Genomic DNA, 22,153 nt, shown 5'->3' with positions numbered 1-22,153 from the left:
AGTATAATATGAAATAAATTCTACATGTGTCAAGTCGTGTGCCAACATTTGCTGTGTTGTAGAACTGAGACATTAGTCATTATAAAAATTTATTTGAAATAATATTAAAATTCTCAAACAGAAAAACATTAAACATAAATATATAAAATATAAGTATTTACAGAGAGACAGGAATAAAAAGGACCCAGCTGCTCTCCAGAGCAGGAACAAGGCTGAGGAGGAAATGCTCCATTGGAGACTGGCGTGGCCTCTTCAGGAACTCCAGGATGGCCAGCTCCACCGCCGATGGACCGTCCTGGGACCAGTCCCTCATCTGCCTCTGAGCTGTCCTCCTCTCTGGGCCTGTAAAACAGCACAAAACACAAAGAAAAGAGAAGGCTGATGCTAGATTTTAATTTCAACATTGAGAAAAAAAACCCAGGATATAATCAGATTGGTTGTAGATATTCAGTAAAGGTGATCACAAAGGAATCCCACCGAGTAAAAAGCTATCAGTGCGTGCTGTACATCTGATGCTACAATTACATACCTGTGGGTGCAGCAGCAGGAGCTCAGGGACTGGGGAGCAAAGAGAAGCAACAGGGGATGCTCTGCTGCAGAATCAGCTGGTTCTATCAAGACAATATTAAATGTTAACAGGTTTTAAACAATAATCATAGAGAAAGTATATACAGTGGTCCCTCATTTATTGCAGCAGGGGTGTCAGAATAACTAGCCCCTCGCCACGCACTTTATACACTTTTTCCCCACACACATGAACATTAGTCACAGTTCTCACAAGTTGTTTCTCAAAGTGCAAACCTTTGTAGATTGCAAAACGTAAAAGTATTATTATGCCGTGTTTTGTCTTCGTCTGCCTGCCACTTTCGTGCGCCTTTTTCCCTCGCGGTGCAGGTGTGTATTTCCGAACGAGGGTCATAGTTATGGGTGTTTTTGTGCTGTTTTATCTATTGGATGTGATGGTTATCAAAACAAAACATGATAAATTTGGCAAGTGCAGGAGACACAGCACGGAGGAGATTTGTCAATCAGGCTGCAGAATGCAATGCTGTACTGTGCAATAAAAAATCTGCGAAGAAGCGAGGCAGTGACGGATGAGCGGGACCACTGTGTGCTGTTTATTAATAAACTATATTCCTATATGACAACATGCATAAAAGCAGAACGGTATTTGTACATCAGTGGGAAAATAACGGGACAGTAGGCGGGCTTGCTAGCTTTTGCGCGGCTTCATCGGGTCAGTCTGAAAATTAAAAAGAAGAATGAATGAACTTACCAGGTTGCCCAATCTCCTCACTTATGTGCCTCCAAGCTCGGTCCTTTTTATTCCTGTCTCGGTAAAAGTAGCAGCTAGCATCATATAGCTCTGGATGATTAGCCACGGCACTGATGAGCTTTTCCTCCATACTGAATGAAGAATGAAGGGCTTTGGCTGGATCTGCCCCTTTGACCTAGGTCAGAGCCACGTCACCAGGCTCCTGATTGGTTGTCGCGGCGCGATTTGACGCTGGAGTTCAATTTTTCCAACTCGAGCGGTAGAGGCGAAACACGCGTATGCACAAAATGCAACACAAAAATTCACGCCCGTGGTTTTTTTCGCGAGTCAAACGCGCCCCACGCGCTACACTGACACGCGTTTCAGGCGTTTTGGCGTTTTCGCGATGCAAATCTGCCTCCGAATTTTCGCCGGACGCGCAATCGCGTGTCATCGTGCCCTTTCCATTGACTTTACATGTAAACCTGACGCTCTGGCCGCCTCTATCGCGTTCAGTGTGAACACACCGTAACAGAGGCTGTTCAGCTACACCCACGGACAGAAGCCTGTACACTACAGGAATGCAACACTTTCAGTTATTCATGCAAAACTCACAGTTTAATCATAACAACAATTAACTCACAAAAAGTCAGCTTCAGTGAACAGGTGAGGATCTCAGAGAGGAGCACTACTTCATTAGATGTCTTAAAAACCTGTGGGGGGGACACGTGCTGTGACTGTGGGAAATTAGAAGGATCCAATTATTGGTGTTCATCGAGCAAACAAAATCACGGCGCCCCATAGAAACGTGGAAGGACAAAAGCGAACCGTCGTCTCTAGGTTGCGTGGGCTGATGAGCTCCTGGCCGAGGTAACTCGTGCCTCAAGTCTGCGGTGCAGGTTATGATCCAATCAGGTTTTAGTTCAGCCACATCATGTGACCTGCAAAGTTATTCGTCTGTGGGGTTTAGTTTGCGGATGACAGACAGATGAAGCGATACCACAGCAGTGCACGCCGTCCTCACAGCTACAGGTGGGCCAATGAACTGTCAGCGTGAGACTGAGGGTTTGTTGCTGCTGCGTGTTTGGCCAGGATCAAAGACTCAAACCTGCGCCCAGTTCACAAAACTAAGGCAGTCTCTGAATGTCTGATCAGTCAGGTGAAGGCATGCCCTTCAGAATAAAACAGCTGGAACGTTTTTCAGAATAAAAGTTTGAAAGCCGTCTGAAAGGGTATGAAGAGCAGTTTGTTTCTCTGGAATACGTAATCCGGATGAGACGGTCTTTTGTATCTGGTGTGTTTCCCACAGTTACTGAAGCTCAGGTGTGAAAAGCTCTGATTTGGGATTTTGAGCGACACCTTCTTCCAAACTGTTCCTGCGCTCCAGCTTCGACCGCTCAGTAAAGATGGTTTCAAAGGCTGTACAACGTACACAGAAACTTTTATTATTTTCAACAGCTGATGTCTCCACATTTATTCCTTCAGCTGAAATGTGTGTATGAAAACACTGAAGTCACATGACTCTCTTAGAAAACAGATTCTCAGGATGGTGAAATCTTGAGCACAGACTAAAATAAATCCCATCCCATAACTCTGCAGTGCGACTCAAAGTAAAACATATTTAGCCCAAATATCGAATCAGATGTACACAGGAACAGGAAGTGCCGTTCTCACTGCTTCCTGAAGCCCTTCAGGATCGGATAAATGTTCTCGAACGCTTCGTAGATCTCGGCTCGCTCTTTGGCTCCTGGAAGGCAACAGCTCGGTGATTAGCACGGTGTCATTCGGTCCCATTTCACGATTATAAGAGTCACATTTCTGAGACATTTTCAAAATAAAATACAGCATGGATAGAAAGCAGCCGGTGTCACGTCATCATTTAGTCATGTTTCTACAGTTTTTTTGCAGGAAGTCGTTTAAGATCAGATCCACATTTTGGACTTAGCAACAAATTAAAGACATGACAAATTTTCAGTTTACTTTGTATTTCAAAGATATTTTTTGCCCTTTAAGATCATGTGACTGCAGTCATTTTGTAAACGAGAGGCCTGTTTGCAGACCTGTGTTGAACGACAGACTTGATAATGGTTTCATACGAAGAACAGTTTTGTCTGTAATCTGGTGACAGATCAGCCCCCGTGTTGAAGCTTCAGTTTGTGTCTGTGCTGATGAACTCGGACGTGTGGAGGCGATTACCCGTCAGAACCACCTTCCCCGACACAAAGATGAGCAGGACGATTCGAGGCTTCACCATCCGGTAGATAAGTCCCGGAAACAGTTCCGGCTCGTAACTGTGGAGGGAACGCAGCGTTGGTTTGAGGAGCGTTTTAAATCAAGGTTAAACACCACGGGGATCAGGTGCGCTTCTTACCTGCTGAACTGCTGGTGGGTCAGAACCAGTCCTTCCAGTCTGATGGGGAAGCACACGTCACAGCTGGCCACCATGTTCTGGATCTTGAACTCCAGGAAGCGGGCGGGGAAACCGAGTTTCTGCACCACCCGGGCGTATTTCCGGGCCGCCAGGCGCGACTGCTCCTCACTGCACGTGCTCAGACACAGACGTGAGGGAGATTGCGCTTTAACACAGCATGCTGCTAACACCTGAAGCATCTGCGTGATGGACTGACCTCTTGGCTCCTGTGCACACCATCTTCCCAGAGCTGAAGATCAGAGCTGTTGTTCGCGGCTCGCGGATCCTCATGATGACCGCAGCGAAGCGCTGAAATGACACAAGAGCGATGAACCCCGCTGGATGGCGTTGCATTCAGATCAGAATTTTCAGCGATGTCGGTACCTTTGGGTTGTACTCGGCGTTTCGGGCCTGCAGGGCGATGAACTTCAGATCCAGCGGACAGCCCAGATTCACCGTGGAGACGATGTTCCTGCACAGTAAGCAAAGCAGGAAGTGAAGGTTAACCCGTGCCCCGTGTCTGAAACCCGCCACTCACAAGACGGTTTGGACGCCTGCGTGCAAGATGAGTTTAAAGGCACGTTTTGTTATCATCACCACCAGGGGGCGGCGTTTCACCTGTGGGCGCTGCCTCAGTGCTCAGTCACAGCAGTTATTTCTTCACTTCCTGCTGTACTCAGGACTTTACCGTCATGAGCTTTAACCTCAATGACTGGTTTTCTCTTCCAGTTGTCATCAGATCAGGTGTGGATTACTGACATCACAGCCACACCCGTCTGATCCAGATTGTATTATTGCACAACTGGTTTTCAAAGCAATCCTGTTAATCATTTACTGCACTAAAATTCTGCTTTTTTGACCGCGTCACTGGAAAGAAAAACACAGCGCACCTCTGCAGGTCACCCTCAGTCTAAGAGGCACAGTTCGTTCTGATTGGCTCTCTCCTGGAAGCCTTCCAAGGTGCTGGGATTATGGGGAGTTTTAATACTGTATGAGAACACCAGATGAGGTACGGCTTCCGTGTTGTTCAGCAGTGACTTACTGTAACTGCGGGATGATTCCTGACCTCTCTGTCACAGGGGTCACGGGGGTCATAGGGGTCATGGGGGTCATGGGATAGAAGGGGGAGGCCCTGGTCACCGCTCCTGATGTGGATGCCTCCTGTGTGCCCTCGGTGGTCATGGATTCCTGGGAGTTGTAGTCCACACCAACGCCGCTGTCCTGAGACACGTCCAGAGCTGCAGACCCGCCTTCCTCTCCTGGAATAACATGGTGTACAGGTGAGACACTAAGGTCACTGGCTGCTGGGTTGTACACGCCCACTGTCTGCTGATGTCATACCTGATACGTCATGGCTCGGTTCCTCCTGCGTGCTGAGCTCATCGGGAAGGAAACTGAGATCAAACTCGTCACCGGCCTCACCGCTCACTCCAGTCTTCTCTGAAAGGTAGGCAGGGTCCTGTGCCAATTGGGAGGGGTCCTGTGAAATGAGGGCAGGGCTTTGAAGACCAAGCCCCTCCCCCAGCATGAAGCTGGAGTCCTACAGGAGAAAGCCTGAATACAGTTCAATTATACATTAATAATAATAATAATACATTTTATTTATAGGCGCCTTCCAGACCCTCAAGGTCACCTTACAATAGCACATGAACAATAGCATAAAAAACATTTTTAAAAAACCCAAATATATGTATATATAATAAACATGGTAAAATAAATTTAGACATAAACAGTCATAAAAGTATAAAGGCAAGTATAAAAACTGAGCAAGGTAAAAATGGACTAAGACAGATCAGGTGTATGCAATTCTGAATAGATGAGTTTTGAGACGTGATTTAAAAGTGGTGAGACAGTGTGTGGTCCGGAGAACAAGTGGAAGTGCATCCAAAGTCTTGGGCAGAACAACTAAAGGCTCTGAGTCCCACAGTAGTCAGGCGAGCAGGTGGAACTGACAGAAGCGAAGCTGAAGAAGAGCGGAGTGTACGAAGGGGTCGAGTATGTGTGGAGAAGATCGGATAGATATGGAGGAGCGAGGCTATGAAGCGCTTTGAAAGTGAGAAGCAGGATCTTGAAATTGACACGGAGGTGAACTGGAAACCAGTGGAGCTGTTTAAGAACAGCTGTTATATGTTCAGTGGATCTAGTTCTGGAAATAATACAAGCAGCTGTGTTTGGAACTAACTGCAATTTATGGAGGGATTTATGAGGTAGGCCATAATTACAGTAATCTAAACAAGATGTGACAAGAGCACGGACAAGTATGGCGGCACTGTTTGGATGAGTGAGGGACGAAGACGGTTAATATTACGGAGATGAAAGTAGGAAGACCGAGTGATATTATTTATATGCTGTGAAGGACAGAGTGCTGTCGAGGATGACACCAAGACTCTTAACCTGAGAGGAGGGCGTGACAACAGAGTTATCAATGGATAACGAAAGACTGGTTGGAACTGTAGTCAGTGTTGATCTGGTGCCTATTAAAATGAATTCTGTTTTGTTGCCATTAAGTTTAAGAAAGTTGTGAGTAAACCAGACCTTGATTTCACTTAGACAGTCAGAAATGGATGTGGGTGGGAGAGTAGCTGTGGGTTTGGAGGATAGGCAGAGCTGGGTGTCATCTGCGTAGCAGTGAAACTGGATCAAGGTCAAGGTAACTTTATTTATAGCCATAGGCAAGGTAAATTTGCTTTACAGAAAAATGATAGCATTTGGCATCCCTTCAAAAACACACATACCTAATAAATATAAACCTCACTGTAGCATATAGTAATTTAATGTTTTGATTCAAAAACAGTTCTTATTTAATTCAGTGACAGCAACGGGGACGAAGCTGTTTTTATAACGCTTTGTCCTGCATCTTGGAAATAGAAACCTCCGTCCTGAGGAAAGAAGCTGAAATTCACCCCTTAGAGGATGGGAACCATTTCTAAGGATTGATAAAGCCATCCTCTGTACCTGCTTAGAGTACAGGGAGGCTAAACAACACTGTGGCTCACCTATCAGACGACTGGACCATCTCACTATCTGATTCAGTGAGTTTTTCTCTGTGACAGAGGTCTGACTGAACCATGGCACCAAACAAAAGGATAAAACAGACTCAATAAAAGAACAATAAAGCAAAGTTAAAATTTTTTGGTCAATGTGGAAATGAGCAAGTTTCCTGAGGCAATGAAGGTGCTGGTGACCCTTTTTACAAACTGATTTGCAATTCTGATCAAAGTTCAGTTTTTCATTGATTATGGTCCCAAGATATTTATATGATTGCACTTGCTCTATTTTCTGAGCTTTAATTAAAGTGACTCTGTGCCCATTTTGTTGTTTCCTAAAATCAATAACCATATCTTTTGTTTTAGATATGTTCAGCTGGAGATAAGGCTCCTCCCACCACTGAACATAGTCATCAATGACTGGACCGTGGTTAGTTTCACCCTCTTTCAGTAAGCTGACAATAACAGAGTCATCTGCATATTTAACGATGGCCCTGTTTTCATATCTGCTCTGACACATGTTTGTATAGAGAATGAATAATAAGGCCGATGAGACGCACCCTTGAGGAGAACCTGTGGAGGAGAACACTGGATCAGACTGAACCCCGTTTATTCTCACTCTTTGTGACCTGTCATTTAAAAAATCTAAAATCCAGCCCAGCAGGTTTTTCCTGATTTCAAACTTTTCTAAAAGTCTTTTAATTAAAATATGGGGCTGTATTGTATTAAAAGCCGAAGAAAAATCAATGAAAAGAAGTCTTGCAAAAGTCCCTTTACTCTCTACATGTTTAAGAATCAGATTTAGTTATACTTAGATGTTATGCTTCCTAAAAATATTACCTAGGGGTAGGAGATAGATGATAAAAAGTAAAGGACCCAGGACAGAGCCTTGGAGTACACCGGAATTAACTGGAGTAGATACTGATCTGTGAGGGAGTAATTGAACAAACTGTGAGCGGCCAGAGAGATAAGAGGTAAACCAGGCGAGTGCTGTACCATTGATGCCAATAGATGCTAATCTGTGAAGGAGGATGCGGTGGGAGATAGTGTCAAAAGCTGCTGTAAGGTCAAGGAGAATGAAGATGGAGATGAGTCCAGAATCAGCTGCAAGCAGAAGATCATTGGTGGTTTTTACTAGAGCTGTTTCTGTACTGTGACATGAACGGAAGCCGGACTGAAACTGTTTGTACAGGTAATTTCCAGTGAGATGACGATGAACCTGTGCAGCCACTATCCTTTCCACAATTTTTGCTAAGAAAGGCAGATTTGAAATTGGCCTGAAATTATTTAGATTGGAGGGATCTGAGCCATTCTTTTTCAGTATTGGAGTTATTATAGCAGTTTTAAGAGAAACTGTTTGAGTAATGCCACCTGTACCATCTGTCATTTTCTCCAGGTTCATCTCTTATTTAATTTAATTACCACCACTTTCATTAATGATTACATTTACTGATTTGTTCTCAGATGACTCGCACTAGTTTTTTGATAGTTGTGCAGCTCCTGTTCAGTTTGAATGGGTTTGCACTTAAAGGTGACGTTCAGGACTGTCTGCAGGATTTTGAACACACATTCACACTTTTCACAGATCCGAGATGCGAGCAGAACGAGCACAGACGGGAAACAGAGTGGTCACATTTACCTGCACAGTCATTCAGTATAGAAGCTCAGAGGACCCAAAGCTGGCCTTCAGTACCAAATCTACACTCGACTGCTGGTTTATGTTTCATGGCTTTTGTTTTTACAGATGCACGCTGAAGATTGGACTACTCTGGCTTTCACTACACATTTTCTGTTTTAATGGTCAGAACAAACTTTTTTAGAGGCTCAGGGGGAGGACTGAAGACCAGACTCCAGACTCACTCAAACCTGCTGACATCACCTCTGTCTCACACTCACGTTTGCAATGGAGTCTTCAAAGTAACGCTCCAACGCCGACTCGTCCATGATGCCACAGCATTTGACCTGATCCAGGTAACCATCGACAGCCTGATCCAGACCTGATCTCAGCACAGGTGCGTCCAATCAGGCACTCAGAGGCTGAGCAGGAGGACTCAGCTGCTTCCTGTTTGCTGTTCAGACTCAAACAGGTTCAGCTCCCAGGATAAAAGCACTCACAGGCTGCTCCTGTCTGTCATACTTTACATTTTAAATCATCACCTTTATTTTCACCTGTGGGGGGTGGAGCTTCACACACAAACTTCCTTTGTTTCCTCTCACTTTTCTGCTTCTCCACTGATTTTTCTGATGAAGCAGAAAAAAAGAGAAGACGCCCCTGACAGTGCTGCATGTTTCACTTCGTTTTTGAATGAAGTTTTAAAGAAGATCACGTGGTGTTTCACTACTCTGCTGGGGGTCGTGCACATGCTGCCACCCAGTGGCAGTCCTTGCCTGTTTGGCCCTGGGCGAACACTCCCCCCCCCCCACCCACCCACACACACATAAAACATATTAAGGATTGTACATTAACATATTTTATTGTAAAAACTGTTGTCGGAACCATATTGAATTTAACCAGAGAAGCGCACACACACACACACACACATATGAAGAGAGAGAGAGTATGCTTAGTATGCAAACAGCCATCATAATTGGTCATACAATGAGAACAGGACAAATCAACAACTGACAATGACTAATTAATACTGTGCTGAACACAGTCCAAGAGATTCAGTGAGCTACATCAGTGTCTACTGTTTACTATCATAGCCGAGTGGCTAACTAACATAAACAGAAGTTTTCACTATCCATACTAATTAATGTTGTTGTATCTCTGTTGTGCGATCCTCTCTGCTGTTGCATGCTGGGGCAGCAGGCTGAGGGTCACAGATGCCAACAGACTAAATTAACTGACCCACAAGGCCAGTAATGTGGTGGGGATGGAGCTGGACTCTGTTAGGGTGGTGTCGCAGAGGCAGATGTTGTCCAGGATAAAGACAATGTTGGATAACACCTCCCACCCACTCCATGACGTGCTGGTCAGTCACAGGAGCACGCTCAGTGAGAGACTGAGATTACCCACAATGCACCACTGACCGACACAGGAAATCATTCCTGTCTGTGGCCATCTCCCTGTACAACTCCTCCACCCAACACACTGTGAACACTGCAATAGCTACACCCTTTTTACACACGCTCTTTTCTACTCTGGAATATTCTCGTCAAATTTCTTGATATTTATTTATAATCACCTCTGTTAGTCCTTGATATTTATAATTGAGTGATCTGTATATATTAGTGCTATTTCTTAAATGTGTAAAATCTGTAACATGATGTATTGTTTGGAGTTTAGTCTGGTACTGTTACTATTTTTACCATTTCTTCTTGGAGCAACTGTAACCCACATATTTCCTTAGGGATTAATAAAGTATTCTGATTCTGATTGTTTCAGGATGACCTGCCATCATCCAATGACACATCTGTTGCCTGTTTCTTTTGCTTGTTTCTCCTCCTCTTCTTTTCTCTTTTTTCTAAACTGAGGACCTGATGACTTTGAACTTTTCTTGTGCATCTTCCATTGGTTTTAATTTTGCACTCCAGTATGAACACCCAACCCCCAACCCGAGGATCACCACAACATAACCTAACAGACCTACACCTTAGTTCACAGATTCACTTTGTCTAGGGTTTATTTCTGGGATTTCACACAACCCAGGATTCAAATCATGAATACATAATGGGCTTGGATTTACAACATTATGAATGAAATGTGCTCTATTTGGAAGCAGCCGGCCCCCTCCCCTTTCAACAGGTTGTGTGTGAGACTTTAAATCATCAAACTGTAAATTAAATTGTTATTGATCCCTTTAGACCTGGTCCTAAAGTGTATATTTATTTTCTTACTCTTCTTATATTTATTGTTTGTTTACTTGCACTGCTGTAACTGGAGCCTCGTCATCTCGTCTCTCTGTATACTGGACTATTAAGGCGTTATTTTTGTGCCACTATTCTGAGCGCATGTAAAAAAGGAGGAGAAATTTATTTTGAGCGAAGAAAAGCTCGAAATGACGAAATGCAATATCCCAGAATGCATTTCGTCCAAAACTCAAACGAGGCAGTGGTGGAGGAACACAGAGTGGCGGAGTTTGAAATATTACTCTTTCTGGGTCACAAAATAAACTTTACAGATATTTTCATTCGAGAATGTTGCTGTGTAAACTTCAAATATCTGCTCGATTTATCAAGACATCACATATTTGCATAAGTGCTCTAATGTTTTCGAAGATGCCTGTTACCCACCAGCTGACCAGGTGGTCACTCGGGTTAAACATAATATAAAAGGCTGAACTGACAAAAAAATCACCGACTACACCACCAGGTATTACAGGAAAAACCATAAAGCCTTTGAATAAAACAAACGCTGTTGTGACAGTGACGTACACTGTTGTTGGTATATATGTATGATTTGTATCACCTTCATGTTTCCAAACCGACATCATGACCAGCAGCTTTACAGCTGTGGCTCCAGCAAACATCAGCTGATACTAGAAATTAATATTAAATAAATTCTAACAACAGCCGATCAAGCTTAAACGCGCTGCTGTTGTTTAACGCAACATCCGCTGGTTTCTTCTTTCTGGCGCAAAGTGGGCGATAAACAAACAAGAGAGACGATCAGCTGATCATTGATCAGTTTCATGATTGAAGTAGAAACAGGAGAGAGAGGGGAGAGAATGAGAGAAGAAGAGACAGCTGTGCAGCGTAAAGACAGAATAACTCCAGCTTTGTGTCTTTTTTTCATTGTACGGGACGAATCGCGTTCCTTTTCCCCTCAATACAGATGTATTGTAATTGGTCCAGCCCAGAGTTGATCATGACCAATTGGCTAATCCACCACCTTTCATTGTTTATTACGGTGGCTGGGAAGTGCAAAGCGCAACAAATTAAAAAACCGCAACAAATTAAAAATCCACAACAAATTAAAAATCCACAACAAATTTAAAAAACCGCAACAAATTAAAAATCCGCAACAAATTAAAAAACCGCAATAAATTAAAAAACCGCAACAAATTAAAAATCCGCAACAAATTAAAAAACCGCAACAAATTAAAAATCCACAACAAATTAAAAAACCACAACAAATTAAAAAAACACAACAAATTAAAAATCCACAACAAATTAAAAATCCGCAACAAATTAAAAATCCACAACAAATTAAAAAACCGCAACAAATTAAAAAACCACAACAAATTAAAAATCCTTGACGGAAAGGGATTGTCTGAAATACCGGAAGTGACACAGGGGGCGTGGCCAGGATTTTTGGTTGAGGCGCCATGTTTCTGGGCCGAACAAAGCGCTAGCGAAAGAGGAGCGAAAGTACACGGATAACACCAGCTATGGTTCGTACTTGCTGTGCGGTCGGTTGTAAAGTTAGAGCGCACGACCGGCAGGGGAATAAGGTTGAAAATGGTTTATCTTTTCATTCTTTCCCCACCTGGAAGCAACACGAGGCAGCTCATGTATCGGATGTTACCAAAAGAAGGCTTCTAGTCTGGATAGCAGCTGTGAGACGAGCTGATATCCAGTTCTCTTCCATCTCCAAATATCTGTTGGTGTGCTCCAGACATTTTCATTCCGGTAAGTTATAGATATGTTCATATCACTCTTTATCCGGTCTTTAAGTCTGACATCACTAGCCGTGTCTGGGCTCAAACTCCGCTGCAGGTCCATAAATCACACGATCACTGTGGCATCACTGAGAGTTGAAAACTATCTAAAGTCTTTCATCTGTAATAAAATGATCAGCGTTCTGCTCTACCATGTGTAACAATTGAGTTTATCATCCAGGCATCCATGAAAACGAAATTAGCAGGAAGTTAGCTCGCTAGCTTCCATCTAAATACAATATAGCATGTCCTGACTGAGGGATTTTGGAAACAAATTCAAACGTACAGCTCTGCTATCACTTCCAACATAAATGAAGACAGAAAACTAAACAGCAGTGACGTTTGTAGGGTTACTGAAGGTTGGCTAGCTGGTATATAACGATGTGCTACGTGACCGCTAGCGACACAGCTATGTGAGCATAATATAAACACTCTAACTTTTTCCACTTGATAAAAGTTATCGTGAGGATTCTCGGTGGTCAGGAACAAATGTAATCTCATGGCAGGTTGCTGTAAACGGACCAAACTTCAGCCAGGAGAACAACTGAGATAATCCATCCACAAGGATGAATAGGATTAGTCATTCATAGACTGCTGCATGGGCTGGGCTGTAGCTACATCGTAAGGTTTTAAAAACTGAGCTTTCCAATGATTAGTGGTGATAAAAGCCGAGGGAGGCCAACAGTGATCACTGACTGTTTTTAGGAGCTTTTTGAGATTAAATAGAAGACAATACAAAACATTAAACATGTTAACAACATAAAACCCATATTAAACGCAGACTACTTTAGGCCCGGAAGCAGGATTTGTCACGCCATCACTTAAAGACCAGATAGCCTATTAGTTTTCTTTTCGATGCACTCTGAGGTCATAGCAAATTAGAAAAAAAAAACATCCTAATGAGTGATTTTGCAGAACTACGTTCTATTTATAGACTTGCTAATTATTTGGCATTATTGCAGCAAACCAGCCAATGAAATGGATGAAACATCGTGACTGGGTTCCAGCGCTACACAAGGGACCTGCTTCAAACATACCACCATGCCAATCAGATTACTTCTTCCATGTGAGGGTGAAGAGGTGACCCTTCTGGATAAGACGGTGAAGGTTTGCTGCCGTTTTGGTGAACAGTGTGGTAGTAAAACCAGGGAAAAATGAAACTTGCTCCTGTTAAATATTCTTAAGTCTTGTGCTGTATAAATAGCAGTAATTTTTCAAAAGATAAATTAAAGTAAATGATAGTATATTAAGTAGTGTTAGTAGTGGGTGATATCGTGTAAATGCTGTCATGATTTTGTGTAAACATTTTGTCTTTTATAAACTATAAATGACATGGATTCTACATTGTAACTGATGTGATGTTCTATAAAGTGATTTCAATAAAAAAGAGGCAAAAATTAGTTTGTTTCTTTATTGAACTTTTGAACAGTGGTACTCAGTCAGTACATATTCAGTAAATGCAAATTATTTACATGGCAGTGCACTTCAGGCATAAATCTAGACCCCTATATAAAACATTATGGGTCATTCCCACAACCCACAGCTTTACTGTGTTCCAGCAAAGTATCCAATAGCAGTGACAACTTCTCCACAGTAGCAGGTGGGATTTTTCTTTTTTGGGGACGGCTCCTTTGACCTTTCAATACAGATGGTCTGTTTATGTTTTGATCCAGAGCCGTTTTTGGGCAGCTGAAGAGGAGAAGTCTATCTTATGGCCAACCTCTGGCTGTATCTTGGTCAAATTACCCAACAAAACCCAGTATGCAGGTTCATCTGTAACAGCCCTTGTGCCACAGATCCGCAATGTTGCTTCTACTTTTAAAAGAAGAGCAGCGACATGGCTGCAGGTCTCCACGACAGGTGGGCCATACAGGTGCAGTGGGCGGCTTCAACCTTCCCTGTGATGCTCACAATGACCCATGGCTGCAATGCTGGTTCATTCAGTCTTTGAGAGTGCAGTACCTGAAACATACAAAGTTAATTTAAAGACAAAGACTCTAATGAGCCAAGGCCAACATAAATGTGTTTTACCTACCTACTTTCAAATCCATTTATCATAAATGTAACAAAGTGTTTAGAAAGTTAGCACATACATGTAATTTTCCATTTTTTTATGTATCCATCTATAGAACGCTGCATGTTATATTCCAAATCAGCCTGTTTTCTTTCAGAAACCTGCCTTCAGAAAATGAAACTAAAGTATGTAATCACTTTCAAGATGGAGAAAGCATAAAGTTTGACTTTAGGTGACAATTATGGACACGTAATATGATAAGGAGATTCTGCAGGTCATTAATCAATGTATTATAGTAAAAAATGTATTTTTTGTGATACAGGACAAACATGGAAGCAAGATATGTAATTAGGATTATTTCTAATAAATATGAATAAATAATTGCAATTTCTTTAACCACTGAGAATAACTAAATCCTTCAGGACAATGTCACAGCAATGCACTGAACTCACTATGGCTACGTTCACACTGCAGGTCTTAATCCTCAATTCCGATTCTTTTATTTAAATCTGATTTTTTGTCTGCTTGTTCACACTACAAATAAAATGTGACAGCAAACGCGCTCCTTTGTGAACCTTCAAAGTGGCCCGCATGCGCAAAAGCAGACGTCACACACAACGCGCTCTGTTTAGACCCAGACCAAACAGTATTGTTTGACTGATGGCCCTTAATATAAAGACTTGTTTCAGACTTTGCTTTAAGTTATTTTGTTATTTACATATGGCCTAATAATGATCCTTATTGCCGTTTTAGAGAGGAGTGGTGCTTCAAAGGATAGTTGCAGATTTCTGTCAGAATCTGCAGATTATACAGTATAAATAAAATGTTCACGTTGTCTTCCCAACAGTTTCACTAACATCTACACGGGATGGACACGAAGCGCTCATGTGTTCTCAATGTCTTCTCGGGCGCTTCTCCAGCGCTGATAATTGGCATATGTTTTGTGTCAGTGACATAAAAGACGGATTTAATGCGACATGACCATTCAAACAGCAGTTGCTTTCTAAAACATGTGTGATATGTATCGGATTCAGTACCACATACGAAAGTGACCCAGATCGGATTTGAAAATATCGGATTTGTGCTGTTTTTACACTGTCATACCATGATTGGATATGGGTCGCATACGGTCAAAAAAGTCCGATTTGATGCGCTTTCGTGTGCAGTGTGAACGTAGCCAGAGCCTCCACATGCTCTCACTGTAATTTGTCCCTCATGAATGAATTTATGATTGCACTAATTTTTAATGTTCGGGGGAAAATCAAACGCATTTTACTCACAGTACCCTACAAACGTCACTGCTGTTTAGTTTTCTGTCTTCATTTATGTTGGAAGTGATAGCAGAGCTGTACGTTTGAATTTGTTCCCAAAATCCCTCAGTCAGGACATGCTATATTGTATTTAGATGGAAGCTAGCGAGCTAACTTCCTGCTAATTTCATTTTCATGGATGCCTGGATGATAAACTTAATTGTTACACATGGTAGAGCAGAACGCTGATCATTTTATTACAGATGAAAGACTTTAGATAGTTTTTCAACTCTCAGTGATGCCACAGTGATCGTGTGATTTATGGACCTGCAGCGGAGTTTGAGCCCAGACACGGCTAGTGATGTCAGACTTAAAGACCGGATAAAGAGTGATATGAACATATCTATAACTTACCGGAATGAAAATGTCTGGAGCACACCAACAGATATTTGGAGATGGAAGAGAACTGGATATCAGCTCGTCTCACAGCTGCTATCCAGACTAGAAGCCTTCTTTTGGTAACATCCGATACATGAGCTGCCTCGTGTTGCTTCCAGGTGGGGAAAGAATGAAAAGATAAACCATTTTCAACCTTATTCCCCTGCCGGTCGTGCGCTCTAACTTTACAACCGACCGCACAGCAAGTACGAACCATAGCTGGTGTTATCCGTGTACTTTCGCTCCTCTTTCGCTAGCGCTTTGTTCGGCCCAGAAACATGGCGCCTCAACCAAAAATCCTGGCCACGCCCCCTGTGTCACTTCCGGTATTTCAGACAATCCCTTTCCGTCAAGGATTTTTAATTTGTTGTGGATTTTTAATTTGTTGTGGTTTTTTAATTTGTTGCGGTTTTTTAATTTGTTGCGGATTTTTAATTTGTTGTGTTTTTTTAATTTGTTGCGGATTTTTAATTTGTTGTGGATTTTTAATTTGTTGCGGTTTTTTAATTTGTTGTGGATTTTTAATTTGTTGTGGATTTTTAATTTGTTGCGGATTTTTAATTTGTTGCGGTTTTTTAATTTGTTGTGATTTTTTAATTTGTTGCGCTTTGCACTTCCCAGCCACCGTAGTTTAAACCGTTACAAAAACAAACAAACAAACATAAAAATGAAAAATCACCATCGGCCCACCGGGCAAATGCCCGGTATGCCCAACAGCTCGCAGCTATGCGGTCAGCTGGTGGGTAACAGGCATCTCCGAAAACATTTACTTTTGTAAATATGTGATGTCTTGATGAATCGAGCAGATATTTGAAGTTTACACAGCACCATTCTCGCATGAAAATATCTGTAAAGTTTATTTTGTGACCCAGAAAGAGTAATATTTCAAACTCCGCCACTCTGTGTTCCTCCGCCACTGCCGCGTTTGAGTTTTGGACGAAAAGCATTCTGGGATATTTCGAGCTGATTGGAGACCAGAACAGCCAATCAGATTTTTTTGCATCTGTGATTGGCTGATTTTGTGGCACAAATATAACGGTGCAGAGAAAGAGTTGAGCGCGCACGGGCAGAAATGTTGAGAGCGCGAGCAACACATTGCGAGCGAGCGCAAATGCAAAAACTGAGCGAGAGGGGCTGCTATTGTGTGTGTGTGTGTGTGTGTGTGTGTGTGTGTGTGTGTGTGTGTGTGTGTGGATAATAGCAAACACTGAAATACATTGTCTGCACGCAGCAATGAAGTTTGTTCACTCAAATTCAGCTTTTCTTCGCTCAAAATAAATTTCTCCTCAAAATGCAACACTTGCACCTGCAAATTTTTACGTGCGCTCAGAATAGTGGCACAAAAATAACGCCATATACTGTATGTAGCGGAGATGACAAAGTTTACTTTGACTTCAGCAGCGCGCAGGCGCACCGAGGGCTCTCGCGCTCACTTTTAGAATTTCGAAAAAACATCAGTGCAAATTATAAGTCTGTATCATGATGTCTGGTGTTTTCGTGTTTGTTGGTTTGTTTTTATTTTGTTTTCTTTTGCGGGTTGGTTATTAGATGCTGCTCCAGCCAGCCAGAGAATCCCCCGCCGCCCCGCCCTCTCCTCCCTGTGCCTCAAGCAGCAGGCGCACCTCGCAAACGGAGGGCGCCCTTACTCCCAGCAAACGGGCGGCAGAAAACCGATTGGTGCCTGTGACATTCCTAATATGCGCTGGCTGATGTCGGGGCAGCATGAGTACGAGCAACTTTTTTTTTGCCGATGCCCGTGATGCCGCCCTGGGCAAATGCCCATGTGGCCCATATCAAGAACCGCTACTGCTCCCACGTGTCTGATTTTAATCATGTAGAGACCGCAAACAGGCAGCGAGCCTCAGCCTGAGCCACGGAGCAGCAGCTGGGACTGAATATTTTATGGACTGATTATTATCTGGATCATGATCAGCGGATTTATCGACGCTCTGGATCAATAACTGCTTATGTGCTGCTGCAGTCCCTCCTCCCGCCAGCAGGGGGAAACCTGCTCTCACGCCAAACACCGCAGGAACCCTCAATCACTGCGCATGCGCACCGGAAATAAACAAATCAGCATGGCAGCACGCTGTTTGGACAGAAGCGATCAGCAGTATTGATGATAAACTAATCGATAGCCACAGTTATTGTCGCTGCTGAAGGGAGGAGCTGATCATCGATCAACTGATGGTTTAATCAGTCAGCTGCAGATGGAAGCAGTGAGGAATCGACTGGCCGAGTGTTCACAGGAGGCTCACGGTGAGGCTCACAGCACCGATCTGAGCATTGATCACAGATAGGTGACAGCTTCGGCTCTGGGACTATTTCTTTTGCCACAGAAAGTAGATCCGACTCAGAGCGGCTCACTGCGCATGCTCGTCATCGGGCTGAATGTTTGATGTTTAACTGTTTGGTTGAATTACACATGTGACACATTTGCCCTGCTGTGAGGGGAGGGGTCATAAAAACTACAGACTGTATATAAAAGATGGAGGTTTAAGGCTCAGGACTTTTGCACGGCGAGTACTCCAGACCCACCCATCAGCAGATTAATAACTAACCATACGCTCTCTGGCCGTCTGCTTCCTGTCACGTGATGCCGTTGGTCTCTTAAACTTTATTGACACACCTGAGAACATGCAGATCCTTCCACTGCTGAGAGGCTGTGCAGAGGTCAGAGGTCAGCAAATGAGGTCTGGATGATTAAAAATGGAGGGCAGTGTCTTTATGGTGACGGGCTGACAGGTGGGGGCGGGGCCTCCTTTTGCAGGGCATACTTTGCTGGGTGGGTGGGTAAGGTGTGTTTTTCACTCGTTTCCATGGTTTCAGCTTCCTAAATGTCTCGCCGTGGTTACCCTTTCTGTCCTTACTGGTCTGTGTCGGCTTGTGAACCTGGAATATCGTGACCAACGAGTGTGGGCGGGGCTTTAGAGTTCTCCAGACTGTCATTAGAGGTGTGATCATGTAGTTTTACCGAGCAAACAGGAAATAAGGTCACGTGATTATAATATGAATGATTGATGCTGACATCAGTGCCCCACCCACCCATGTATCTCAGGTGTTTGCTTATCAATCAGCATTGCTGATCACTGATTACTTTTCAGATCTGTACCTGAACCAATCGGTGCCCTACCTGGACGGGTCACCTGAGCCGCTGCAGTTCCACCGTGACTGGATCGCGCCAAACAAGCCCTGCATCATCCGCAATGCCTTCAGCCACTGGCCAGCCCTGTCCAAGTGGAGCCCTGACTATCTGAGGTAAGCAAGCCCCACCCACCCCTGTCACCATGGTAACAGGTCAGCTCCTGATAAATGAAGTCAGGATTAGTTCATCCAGATAACAGAGAGATATCCTGGAACTGTGGAGTTCGTGCATCATCATTTTCAGGCTCGAAGGCGCTCAGCTCTCCTCCTCAGGTGTAGATGTCACATGGTCGTTTTCTTCTCTGCAGGGAGAAGGTGGGGTCAAAGGTCATAAGCGTGGCAGTGACTCCAAATGGCTACGCCGACGCGGTAAATGGAGATCGATTCGTGATGCCTGAAGAGAGACAGATGAGCTTCTCCTCTGTTCTTGACATCATCGAGGGAAAGGTGAGACTCCACATTGCCGTCTGAATGGCCCTGCATGAACGCCGCCTTACTAATAAAGTTGTCTTGATTGAATGTGCAGGTGGACAAAGGGGGCGGAGTCTTTTATGTCCAGAAGCAGTGCTCCAACCTGCTGCAGGAGCTGCCCGAGCTCACCGCCGACGTGCAGCCGCACATTGCCTGGATGAGCACGGCACTCGGTGAGCTGTTAGTCTGTCCGCGATGTTGACCAATCAGAGTGTCTCTCACAGATTTGCAGAATCAGCAAACGCGCTCACAGGAAGCAGTTTCAGTGTGTTTCCTGTCAGCTGGTCTCTCCATCTCCACCTTTGGGGAGAAAACAGGTCCAGCCGAACTCCTTGGCGCTGTGGAACCCCTGTGTGTGAAGAGGACTCTCCATTTACATGCACAAACTGGAGTCTATTAGATAGATATGATACAAACCACTGCAGTGCAGTACCTGTAATACCTACAGCGTGCTCTAATCGCTCTAATAGGATATTATGGTCGACAGTATCGAACGCTGCACTAAGGTCTAGCAGGACAAGCACAGAGATGAGTCCACTGTCAGAGGCCATAAGAAGATCATTTGTAACCTTCACTAAGAAATTGAATTATTATGATATAACAATAATTATTGAATGAAATTAAAATCAATTACTAAATCAAAAAGCTCAGCGGAGCAGATCCAGCAGCTTCTGCTTTTATTACAGAAGAAAATAAATCATCATATTAGTGTTTAATATCAGCCACAGGTAACAGGAAGGACCCCCCTCCCCCGTTTTTGTATAACACACTGCCCTCCATGTTTCTCCTCCTGTCGTCCCTGCCGCAGTAACTCTGTGACCCAGAGGGGGACCCACCCCAGTTCGTCCACCAGCTGATCTTACGGTTACCCTTGTTTTCTCCTTTCAGGAAAGTTACCGGACGCTGTGAACTTTTGGCTCGGAGAGGCGAACGCCATCACCTCCAGTGAGACCCACGCCTTGATCACACACACATACCCGCGTGTCGCGGCGTGCTGATGCTGATGCGTGTTCCTGTGTTTCAGTGCACAAAGATCACTACGAGAATCTTTACTGCGTCATCTCTGGAGAGAAACACTTCGTCTTGATGCCGCCCACAGACCGCCCCTTCATCCCCTATGGTAACCACGGCAACCACCAGGTCTTCTCTACAGCAATAACCATCCACCTGTGGTAACCATGGTAACTATCTCCACAGGTTTGTTCCAACCGGCCGTTTACCATCAGCGAGATGACGGCGAGTTCGAGGTCATCGATCAGAGCGACTCCGAGATGGTGCGTTCAGGTTTTCTTGTAAGGCTACGTCCACACTAAACGCATCGTTTTCTCTCCGTTTGGGCCTCCCGTCCACACTGAGACGCAGCGTTTTGAAAACACTCTCGAAAACGGATACATTTCAAAACGGAGCTGTCCCGTCGTGGTGTGGACACTCAAAAACGCAGACGTTCTAAAATCAGTTTGTACATGCTGCATAGCTTTTCTTCAAATTCTTTAATTCTCACTCAGTTTTGTGCATGCGCAGGACTGGAACGTAAGCGTTTTCACAACTCTGTGAAAACGACTGAAAACACTCGTGTGGACGCAGAGCGTTTTCAGACAAAAACGCTGTTTTCAAACCTATCCGGGCTAGTGTGGACGTAGCCTAAGTCTCAGCACCTCATTTCAAACCGCAGACCTCCTTGACTCCCCCTCACAGGTCCCGTGGATCCCTCTGGACCCACTGAACCCGGACCTGGAGCGGTACCCGCAGTACCGGCGGGCGCGGCCGCTCCACTGCAGCGTGAAGGCCGGAGAGATGCTGTACTTGCCGTCGCTGTGGTTCCACCACGTACAGCAGTCACATGGCTGCATCGCAGGTACCTGAACGTACCACGCTGTGTTTAACTTTACATTGATCAATAAGGGACAGACACGAGCAGATAATCGATCAGATAATCTCACTGAGGCGTTCACACTAAACGCGTCCGCTCCCGTTTTGTCTGCAGTGAACTTCTGGTACGACATGGACTACGACATCAAGTACAACTACTTTCAACTGCTGGAGGCTCTGTGTGAGGTCACAAGGTCCACGTGACATCACAGCAACAGTGCCACATGGCCACCGCACAATGAAGTTTTGTTGCTGTGGTGTTTGCAGGTCAAAGTTTGTTAGAAAATACATTTGACTAAAGGTCCTCACCTTCATCGTTGGAGTCGTCATCAGCAGCCCAGCCATGGTTTCCCACGATTCTTTATTCACTTTGAGAACAATAAACTTTATTGTTCTGTCACTGAAAACTTCATCAATAAAGTTCACCTGGAGTGGATTCCACTTCCTGTTAGTGCCTTTGAACGAGCTGCGGGTCAATAAAAATAAGGTCAAACTTTCTCTGTGTGAATTTAACGTTTGAATCACCGACAGAGTTTCTTTCCCTGAACGGCCGCTGCCTGCGAGGGTCGAAAAGTTAACGAGCTCATTCCCACTCGTGACACGAATCGGCAGCGTTTCTGAAACCGCGGCCCCGACAGCAAAATAATCTCAGAAAACTAAATGGTGATAAAAAGAATAAAATAGAAAACAGATTAAGAAACTTTAATGTCCT

General features: G+C 44.0%; 2 protein-coding genes and 1 long non-coding RNA gene across 3 annotated transcripts; 1 reads left to right on the top strand and 2 right to left on the bottom strand.

Moving 5' to 3' along the window:
- Positions 1 to 2,728: 2,728 nt before the first annotated feature.
- tbpl2 (TATA box binding protein like 2) lies at positions 2,729 to 8,596 on the bottom strand. The gene is made up of 8 exons (XM_063497797.1): positions 8,549 to 8,596; positions 5,007 to 5,205; positions 4,708 to 4,924; positions 4,050 to 4,137; positions 3,883 to 3,974; positions 3,627 to 3,794; positions 3,452 to 3,546; positions 2,729 to 3,002 (listed from the first exon to the last, which is right to left on the bottom strand). Exons 1-8 carry the CDS (start codon positions 8,594 to 8,596, stop codon positions 2,926 to 2,928), a joined length of 984 nt encoding a protein of 327 aa, XP_063353867.1. The 3' UTR covers positions 2,729 to 2,925.
- Positions 8,597 to 13,652: 5,056 nt separating this feature from the next.
- LOC134645594 (uncharacterized) lies at positions 13,653 to 17,354 on the bottom strand. Its single transcript, XR_010096570.2, has 2 exons — positions 15,934 to 17,354; positions 13,653 to 14,217 (listed from the first exon to the last, which is right to left on the bottom strand). It is a non-coding gene; the product is annotated as an uncharacterized LOC134645594 (long non-coding RNA).
- A 121-nt stretch (positions 17,355 to 17,475) lies between these two features.
- On the top strand, positions 17,476 to 22,082 carry jmjd7 (jumonji domain containing 7). Its single transcript, XM_063498188.1, has 9 exons — positions 17,476 to 18,216; positions 19,062 to 19,215; positions 19,410 to 19,548; positions 19,628 to 19,745; positions 20,461 to 20,517; positions 20,597 to 20,692; positions 20,770 to 20,846; positions 21,268 to 21,427; positions 21,557 to 22,082. The coding sequence occupies exons 1-9, from the start codon at positions 18,168 to 18,170 to the stop codon at positions 21,643 to 21,645; spliced, it is 939 nt and encodes a 312-aa protein (XP_063354258.1). The 5' UTR covers positions 17,476 to 18,167; the 3' UTR covers positions 21,646 to 22,082.
- Positions 22,083 to 22,153: the final 71 nt, after the last annotated feature.

Source organism: Pelmatolapia mariae, linkage group LG16_19 (genome assembly GCF_036321145.2).
Source record: "Pelmatolapia mariae isolate MD_Pm_ZW linkage group LG16_19, Pm_UMD_F_2, whole genome shotgun sequence".
NCBI lineage: Eukaryota > Metazoa > Chordata > Actinopteri > Cichliformes > Cichlidae > Pelmatolapia > Pelmatolapia mariae.
Note: the sequence above shows the minus strand (reverse complement) of the source record. Positions and strands in the feature narration are given on the sequence as shown.

Bases quoted from the DNA above. Each gene is read 5' to 3' on its own strand.
- tbpl2 (XM_063497797.1), bottom strand. From the start codon at position 8,596: ATGGACGAGTCGGCGTTGGAGCGTTACTTTGAAGACTCCATTGCAAAC. The intron at 5,206-8,548 runs GTGAGTGTGAGA...TTTCTCCTGTAG, and splicing joins TTGAAGACTCCATTGCAAAC to GACTCCAGCTTCATGCTGGG. The intron at 3,003-3,451 runs GTAATCGCCTCC...GTTGCCTTCCAG, and splicing joins GGGGAAGGTGGTTCTGACGG to GAGCCAAAGAGCGAGCCGAG.
- jmjd7 (XM_063498188.1), top strand. From the start codon at position 18,168: ATGGAAGCAGTGAGGAATCGACTGGCCGAGTGTTCACAGGAGGCTCAC. The intron at 20,847-21,267 runs GTGCGTTCAGGT...TCCCCCTCACAG, and splicing joins ATCAGAGCGACTCCGAGATG to GTCCCGTGGATCCCTCTGGA. The intron at 21,428-21,556 runs GTACCTGAACGT...TTTTGTCTGCAG, and splicing joins GTCACATGGCTGCATCGCAG to TGAACTTCTGGTACGACATG.